The sequence below is a fragment of the Eucyclogobius newberryi genome, unplaced genomic scaffold (assembly GCF_026437365.1).
Source record: "Eucyclogobius newberryi isolate DKJ021-1_F unplaced genomic scaffold, fEucNew1.0.hap1 SCAF_3, whole genome shotgun sequence".
Classification (NCBI taxonomy): Eukaryota; Metazoa; Chordata; class Actinopteri; order Gobiiformes; family Gobiidae; genus Eucyclogobius; species Eucyclogobius newberryi.
In genome coordinates, this window is record NW_027315945.1 from 32,217,507 (window position 1) to 32,226,128 (window position 8,622).

At 43.8% G+C, this 8,622-nt stretch overlaps 1 protein-coding gene across 1 annotated transcript in view; it reads right to left on the minus strand.

The window, feature by feature from the left end:
• Positions 1–769: 769 nt before the first annotated feature.
• LOC140374117 (uncharacterized) overlaps positions 770–8,622 on the minus strand; it is a 34,684-nt gene continuing 26,831 nt past the window's right edge. The window contains exons 8-16 of the mRNA XM_072460916.1: positions 7,973–8,116; positions 6,419–6,581; positions 5,438–5,579; positions 5,138–5,282; positions 4,490–5,059; positions 4,235–4,327; positions 4,008–4,145; positions 3,878–3,932; positions 770–3,801 (exon numbers count right to left, since the gene is read on the minus strand). Of these exons, the coding sequence (XP_072317017.1) occupies positions 3,359–3,801; positions 3,878–3,932; positions 4,008–4,145; positions 4,235–4,327; positions 4,490–5,059; positions 5,138–5,282; positions 5,438–5,579; positions 6,419–6,581; positions 7,973–8,116 (1,893 nt within the window). The 3' untranslated portion in view covers positions 770–3,358. The remainder of the gene's footprint in view (positions 3,802–3,877; positions 3,933–4,007; positions 4,146–4,234; positions 4,328–4,489; positions 5,060–5,137; positions 5,283–5,437; positions 5,580–6,418; positions 6,582–7,972; positions 8,117–8,622) is intronic.

Here is an 8,622-nt window from a genome sequence, read left to right on the forward strand (position 1 = left end):
ACTGAAAAACATCATTCTGCCAAATCAATGGGCAACACACTAGAGAGATGAGTTTGATTTTGTTTAAAAGGATGGACGCTCTCCGCTTCCCATGCATCACTTAAATAAAGCCTCCTGATTGGCCGGAGACGCAGCAGAAGAGTCGACGTTAAAGCAAAACACATGACGTTTAGTAAGTCGTGTTTTAATAGTTTGAATGCACAGATTCAACATGGTTCGGATCAGATATTTTCAGTTTTATCGTTTTTATCATTTATTATATATGTTTTTTCTATCACATCTAGTACTTTATCAGTGCTTTGGCCATTTGCAATAGTTTTTATTGTGGTAATAAACTTGACATCCGTATTGTCCACTCCAAACACGCAATATATGGTTGATTTTGATCCCAGAAATCCCAAATATGGTTTATGTTTAATTTTTTTTCCATATAAAGTGGGTTTGTTTACAGTAAATTGTCTTTATAAAAATAGAGCCTTGCATATGTGCTTTGACCAAACCCCTTGGCCGTGTTGCAGCACTGAAGATATTTTTACACAATGAGAGGCTAAACCAGGACCCAGTGGGACAGATGGCGATGTATCGTTGATATTTAAGCAGCGTATTGGTCTGAATTAATATTTCATTTCATCTGGAATCGTCAATATTTAATGAGAAACAATTTGGAACAGTTTCCTGTGACCGTGAGTATAATTGGCGGTTGATTGTTTAAACCGTCGCGCTTTGAACCCATCACCGAGCTCGTTACGCGAAAAGGAAGAAGACACGCTGAAAATCTATTAAGACTTTAATTTTCTTTATGCTTTACATATTTTACAGGCCCGTCACCTACCGCACAAATAAGTTACATTATAAATAGACACTAAAAGGCACGTATAGCAGCAAAAATGGCCCGCAGAGCCCCAGTCGCCTTTGACCCCTGTGTTTCTTTATGGCGTCTGACTAAACCTGTAGGAAAATGTTAGTTTGCGTTCACAATTGTACGATTTTTCTTATGTAACTAACGATGATTCATAGTTTTTAAGGATCGGGCCAAAAACGTGTCAACCGTTTCAACAATCACGGCTACGTAATCAAATAATGTTGCAAATTCCACCTTGGTTCGTTTATGCTGATGGAGAATAACTTTGTGCCAGTTTTAGTTTCAGGTAATTAGATATGAAATAAGACATATCATTTAAAATATTGATCTAATACTGCTTGATCAAAGAAACAAGTAGAAAACGGGGGAAATGCTTCAAAAATAATGATACATTTTTCGGGCCGAATCGCAGTCAATTTGTCGACCGTATCGTTACAAAAATAATGATAAGTTCCTAAAAATGCTGTGTGTTTCTTTCCAAATGAGGCGGTTTCCCTGCATCTGAAATAACGGCGATAATGACTCATCTCGTGAACCAAAGCTGAACATTCACCAGTGTTTAACTCGTCCAACAGGAGGAAACAGCAGGAGCCTTCAGGCCACAACTGGACTTCTGTCACAGTGGAAATGAACATGAGAAACAGTAGAAGACGCAGGAGGTAGCATCTTACTCTCCCGCCTCACTCTCTTTTTTATGCACCAAAAATGCTTATTGATTCCTATGATTTTCACAGCAAGCCTCCGCATCCTGGTGTACTTTTCTGTTATTGTGCTCGAAGCGTCGTAAAGCTGCAGTGCCAAACAGTGCAAACTCCTTCAGCTCACATTTTGGACAGCTACTTAAAGGTGCAATATGTCACTTTTCTCGCTGTTGCTTTGCATGGAATATTTCACAGTGCATTTATTCAATTAGGTGTTTTATTGCTAAATAACCTTGAAAAACAAGCAGGGTCGCCGCTCCCCAGATCTGACCTGTAACATGGCCTGGTGGAGTCAGGAGATAGACTTTAATGTTCTGTGTTGGACCTTCCATCAGAAAAGTGACATAGAGCACCTTTAAACAGACGAAACACTGCCACGTGGTCACATGGTATTGCACTCTAAAAACTACAAGCACGTGTAACTTATCACATAAACCAATATTCAACATAAGTCTGTAGGCAGCTTTAACCCAAATCAAATACATCAAATAAGAGGAAAATAAATAATTGATCATAAATAATAAAATATTGTTGCCATTGCACTATTAAAAAAGTGCAGTGTAACACTTTAAAATCTCTAGTGTGGAAGTACATACTAATTGTCTTTCCTCCTCTTGGCCCCTCCTGGTTTACTCATCAACAGTACAGAGCTTTTTAAATTAGTAAGTCAAATAAAAGATAAGTTATAAATTATATTAAAGATTCACTTTACATTTTTGCCGTTTCTGAACGTGAGGCAAACAGGGCTGTACTTGGTCCATTCAAAGAGAGCTATTTATGTGGAGCAGTAAATGGGATAATCAGGGAATTCTGAATTACTGAGCTACAGTAAGACATGTTTGCATTTGAAAAGCCAGTTCAGTCAGAACGAGGCTTGTTCCAGTGCAGTTTGTTCAGTGATTTTACACATTGGTCAAACTGTTACAAGATTACAATAAACCCTTTCATATTTGATCATTTTGTGGTTGATTTTTGAATCTGACATTGTACTTGGTTGTAGAGTGGAAAGCCAAGCTTCGTTTTTTACAAATCAAAGGGGAAAAAACATGCATTTAGTAAGTCACGTTGGTCTGATTGGTACAACTGGAACTATTTTGAGAATTGTTGATTGCTTTGCTTGAGAACAGAGACTTGAACAAGGTAAAAATAATGTGGAGGTTCTGATTACTTGGGGGGAAATGTGCAGTGGCTGCTCTCTGGCTGGGGGCTCAAACAGAATGTCAGAAAAGTGGACGTAACAGAGCAGATCTGTGGTCTGTGGCCGTTACTGTGCTCAGTGACTGACACAGCGAGAGGCAAACAAACAGGACAGAGAGTTTGGCAGTAACGGAGATAAATACACTGTGTGTTGACTCACACAAACAGAGCGGAGTCTATGTGCAGCCTGTGCCAGCGCCCCCTGTGGGCCGACTGTGCGTCTAGCTCTGGGGTCAGGGCTGTGTGGATTAGACACACTTTAAATCCCGCTCCAGTCGGACAGTTTTGGAGATGAGTCAGAAACATCTCCAGAGCTGCCAGAGGCGTTTATTATTGTGGTGCAGGTTTTCCAGGTTTTTTACTGTAAACTTATAACAGCAATCATGGTGCTATTTGTCATTGTAGTTAGAGTACAAGTGCTTTCAAAGAATGCATGGTAATGTCTATGTGCATAGACTGAGCTGTGCGCTCATGGAACTGGCTCTCGACATTGCGTGGAGCCAGTGACGAGCGATCAGCGGTAGTTTGATGGAGATCAATAATCATAGTTCTTGTATGAGATATTTGCATTTTGCCATCACTGTTCCTTCGTGTTCAGTCACCACTTCTCAAAAATGAGATCTAGCACCCGACTGACATTCAGGTCCGAGTCCAGGCTGAAGTCGGGCTCCACAAACGGAGCAGCAGGAGGAGTCAGTGGACGAAGGCCACACGTTAGTGTCTCCAGCCATTCCGCCGCGTCAAAGGGAACAGGAGCACGGCGTTTTCTGGACTTCCTGTTGGAGGGCAGGGGTGAGGGCAGGGGTGAGGGCAGGGGTGAGGGCAGGGGTGAGGTGCAAAGGGGAGGCGGGAGAGGAACGTGGAGCATCTGATTCTGATGTATCACAGCAGGAGACGAGGGCATCTCCAAAAGCAGTGAGGAGCACAGAGGAGAGGGGAGGAAACTGTCATCTTTGTGCTGCTGCTGATCGCTCGGAGGAAGAGGAGAACGGCTGAGGACGGTGTCTGGCGAGGGTTTGCCATCGCACACCGCAACTGAGTCTAGAGGGCAGAGTATGGAATGAGAATCAAACCCTCAAGTAAAAGTAGCATTTCAGCTTGTTTACCTGATACTCACCATTGCAAGCGATTGGCTCATCCAGAATGTCATCTATCGACTGCCGAGGGTCCATCTGTGTTATGAGAACACAAACACTCACTCACTGAACAAAGGCAGGGCTCATGCTGCTGCTGATGCTGAGTCTGACCTGTGCTTTCTGAATGGCCTCCTGGAGCTCCTCTTCTAAACTTCGAACCGCGGGTGACGACTGAACTGGACTCGCTGTGATCTGCACTGGCAGCTCAAAATCCTGACCAATCACATCGCACGGCTGGCAGCAAAACAGCTGTTCAGAACGGAGGCAGAGTGAGGGTTTTGTGAAGTGAGAGTGTGAAACAAATGATCGTTTTGATATACATTAAGTCTGATTCTTACCTGTGCAAACAACTCTTCTTCAGTCCTGGTCTTTTCTGTGGAGCATCCTGAGTCCTGTTGCAGGAAAGGATGCAGAGCGCCTCCACGTAATAACTGTGAGGAAAAGAGTCATTGTTTTGACTCAGGTGTTTGTCACTGATTCCCATAAAGGAGAAAGTTAAGCCCCTTGTCCTTCTCTGAGGATTAGGTCGTGCTGCTCTTTGTGAGTATATATATATATTTAGTAAAATAAGCACATCATTACAAAGTGCTCACCTCGCTCGAGTTGTTTAAATGGTCTCTGGGCCGGCTCTTGATGCGCTCCCTCATCTCCAGCTCCACACTGAGCTCCTCTCGCTGCTGCTGCTGCTGCTGTTCACTCGCTGTCCTCCAGGGGGTCCCACACTGCAGGGGTGAGGACGATGACATAGGTAGACTGGGACTGGGGGTCCCCGAGGCAGTGCCTGCAGGAGCCAGGAACATGGAGCACTGCTCACCTGCCAGACTGACAGAAGTGGCATTTGTAAAAGCATTAGGGATCTCGCTCAGGATCCCACTTGGAGCATAGTGCACAATCCCATTAGGAATTTTCTGGTTCTGGACGTAAATGTGTTTGCTTGGGCACTGGCTGGGAGAGTCTGATTCAGAGCTGGCACTAGAGATGGGGCTCTGGTTTGGAGTGAGAGACGTGGGCATCGTCTCGGCGGCGGTGCCCAGCTGGCAGAGGGGGGCGGGGGCCACACATGGCTGAGGCAGCTGGAAGGGCCGGAGCCTCTGCAGAAGCGAAGGCTTAGTGCCAGACACTGGGAGGCCGCGCTTACGCAGCTGCTGCCGGAGCTCGGACACCTAAAGAAGAGCAGAGGTTAACAACCAGGATGAAGAAAAGCATCTGTCGCTGCACGTTTAGTGCGGCTGTGCTCTTACGGTCAGGTCCACCAGGTTTGCAGGGAGGAGTTCAGGCTTAGCCACAGGCTTTGGATCCGCCGGAGTGTGGTTTGTTGTGGCAGGGACCGGCTGTGGGTTTAATGGCATGGCTCCAGACGACTTCACCTGATCATCAGCATCTCCACTAAAGACAACATACAAATATAAATATGCATGCCAGTGATATAATAGACATCGTGACATTTACAATTGTTAATAATGCATGTTTAATAGCTATAACACAGTGTTTGTTTGGAGTCACATCTGTTAGATTTGGTTGGGAATGGGCTGTGTACAGACCTGGGCACCACAGTTATCTGCTGCTGCTGTTGGTTTTGGAGGATTTGCAGTTGGAGGAAAACCTGCTGTTGTTTTACTAAATGGGAATAGGCCGGGTCTAAAGCCGGGGTGGAGGGAGGGCTCTTCTGTTTGGCTCCTGCCCCTGGAAATACACAACAAAATATCAGTCCGGACCAGAGCAGTCCAGCTACAGAGTCTGGGGATCCAACAGAGCATTTGAGATATTCTATGGTTTTCTATGCATTGATTTGATCTTACTGCTTTTATAGTTTTAGGACGAGCAAGATCATATTGAGCACTTTTCTTGCTAAATTATAGTTCATACTTTGGAATAAGAGATACATGATAATGATTCGAGTCTAATTTGTGCCTGTTACAGTGAGCCAGGTTCACAAAGGTCTGCAGTACTTTTACAGTACTTTTCAGGTATATCGTTTTTATTTCGTGATTTTTAACATTTGTTCATTATAAACCTCAATATTGATTTGAACAGCTCCATAATAAAGACAGGTCAATGCTACTCACGTCATGTCACATTTTTAACCATATATTTGGTTAAATATACAAGTACAAAACAGTGAGCAGAGATAAGGGGTACGTGAAATAGACTTTTTTTGTATACAGTGCTAGTACTATCACTACTACTAATACTATAATTCAAAATGAAACTTTGAGCAGACAAATGACGATGGATCACAGTTAAAATCGTCCTATTTTACATAAAATGTCCCTTTTTAAAGACAAATCAGACCGATTGGCAGCAAATTAAAGGCACACTGTGTAACTTTTCTGTTCAGACGTTGTTCATGTTTAAGAGACGAATATTGAACGTAATCAATCAAAATCTGGGGGGGAAATAATTGTTCTCTCTTTTGCGTACAGCAGTGAACGATTTAGGAGAAATGCATGTTCAGTTTTCTGTGACACTGCACATCTTAAACATTTGCTTGCATTATAGCGCCTGTGGATGATGTAGGTCACCTGTTGTCCCAGAACATCCTCTTTGGTCCGGAGGAATGTATTGATGATATTTCAGCTTCTTCATTTTGGGCTTGGGGTCCCGCTGTTTCCGTGGACGAGGCAGCTGGTTGAAGTCGACGGGGGGCAGAGTGGAGGAGCAGGTCGGACTCTGGGGCCGCGCTGCCTGTAAAAGCACCAGTTCAGGCTCAAATGCTTTTTCTGTATCGCGGAGGTAGAAATGTCACGCGGTCGGACGGCGGTTTGGGCCACGTCGCGGGGTAAAAGGCGAAGGGTTAAATCCTTATCGCAAGATTCTACCTCCTCTTTACCAAATGAAATTATTAAAGATTCAATCAGCTTGACGACAAAAAACTATATTTGTGATGTGTTTAATCAGCACTTTACTGACGCTGGATATATCTTTGATGCTGCTGCTCCATCTGTTGTTATTTCCCAAATATATGAGAATAAACCTGATGATCGAGTATTTTCCCTTAAGCCCTTTACACAGTTTGAAGTATTCAATATGTTGCTCTCTATAGATTAAAAAAAGTCCACTGGAGCCGACGCCCTCGAACCTAAGTTACTTTTGTTATTGGCTCCACTAATAGTAAGCTGTTTAACTCATGTTTTTAAGCTCACAATACAAACCGAAAGTATCCCATTACTATGGAAAACTGCTTTTGTTCTCCCTTTGCACAAAGGAGGCCAGAAAATTATTCAATTTTCGTCCAATCTCAAAACTATCCTGCCTAATAAGTACCAGGTGCTTTCTTAACCAAATATTCCATTTTAAATAACTACAGTCTGGATTTAGACCAGGGCAGAACTATCACAGCTAATACCACAGTTATAAATGATATTGCTCCTGCATTGGACAATCATGAAGAATGTGCTGCTATTTTTGTTGATCTATCAAAGGCCTTTAATCCAGTGGATCACTGGGTTCTCTTGGATCGTCTGGATGTTTTTGGGTTCAAAACAAATTACAATTTTTTTAATTTTATTGATTGTTTTATTTGTGCTTTAGTATCCTATGTTTGTTGTGTATTTTGTGTTGTGTTTTAACAGGGCCATGAAAAAGAGAACTTTTCTCATTGGGTTTTCCCTGTGTAAATAAATAAATGAAATGAAGGCGACGTGGGACCTACAAACGCTTCCCGGATCTACAGTCGCTGACATACAGGCGTGCGGCGGCGTCGGGTGAGCGCGTTAACCTACGGGGGCGACTCGGCGAGTACAGGCTGACAGTAATGAATGCAGGGCAGCTCACACAGAGCCTTGCACTCGCCAAAACCAGTGAATCCTCATCCCGCCAGGTGAAAGGGTTAAACTAAACCTGTGTACCTGCCGTTAGGACTAATCCTCGGCAAAACACTCGCAGATGAACACAATGAAGACGATCCATAAAAGGCATGAGCCGTCTTCGCGTTCAGAGAGCGTTATACAATTCTAACGAGGCAGAACTGTGGAGCACTTTGCCCCGATTTCGACGCCGCGGCCCGAGCCGCGTGGATTGGGTCTAACACGGTCGTTATAGTGTTATTACAGTGTTATTACAGTGTTATTACTCACCTTTGGCAGCAGGGGCATGGTCGCAGAGGAGAGGTACAGCCCATTTGGTCGGACGCTCGTTGCCATGGCGCCGGGTTCGCACGCTCTGGCGCTCGGAAGAGGACGTCGGATGCCCTCGGTTGCCGGGAGCAACGCCAAGCCAGACTGTGGGGACCGCGATGACATAAGACTATTACAAATCAGGTCAATGTTTGGAAATGTTGTTTCTTATGGAGGCAAAAGGCGTCACATTCACGTCAGGTTAAAGACACGTGGCAAAGGGCCAACGCCGTCACAACCGCCCCGGGGCAAGTGTCTTTAATATGAACGCTTCTGTAATCGTTTCATTAAGGACAGTCAAAGACACCACAGGTATGACAGTGGACGTGATGATAATATAATCAATTCAAACAGGTCAAGCTCAGTGTAGATCCTTTTACAGTAGCAAACTTCTTTAACTTTAACAGGTCCTAGTGTACGAGACAAGGAAATGTACAGTTTAGAGACGTGATTGATTGGATTGGACTCATTTTATGTGTGGATTGGGTCTAACACGGTCGTTACAGTGTTATTACAGTGTTATTACAGTGTTATTACCCTGGTTCACATCCACTCATCTGTGTTTTATTGGTGTCATAATGTTCAGTGTTTGATAGTTTTTGCAAGGTTTA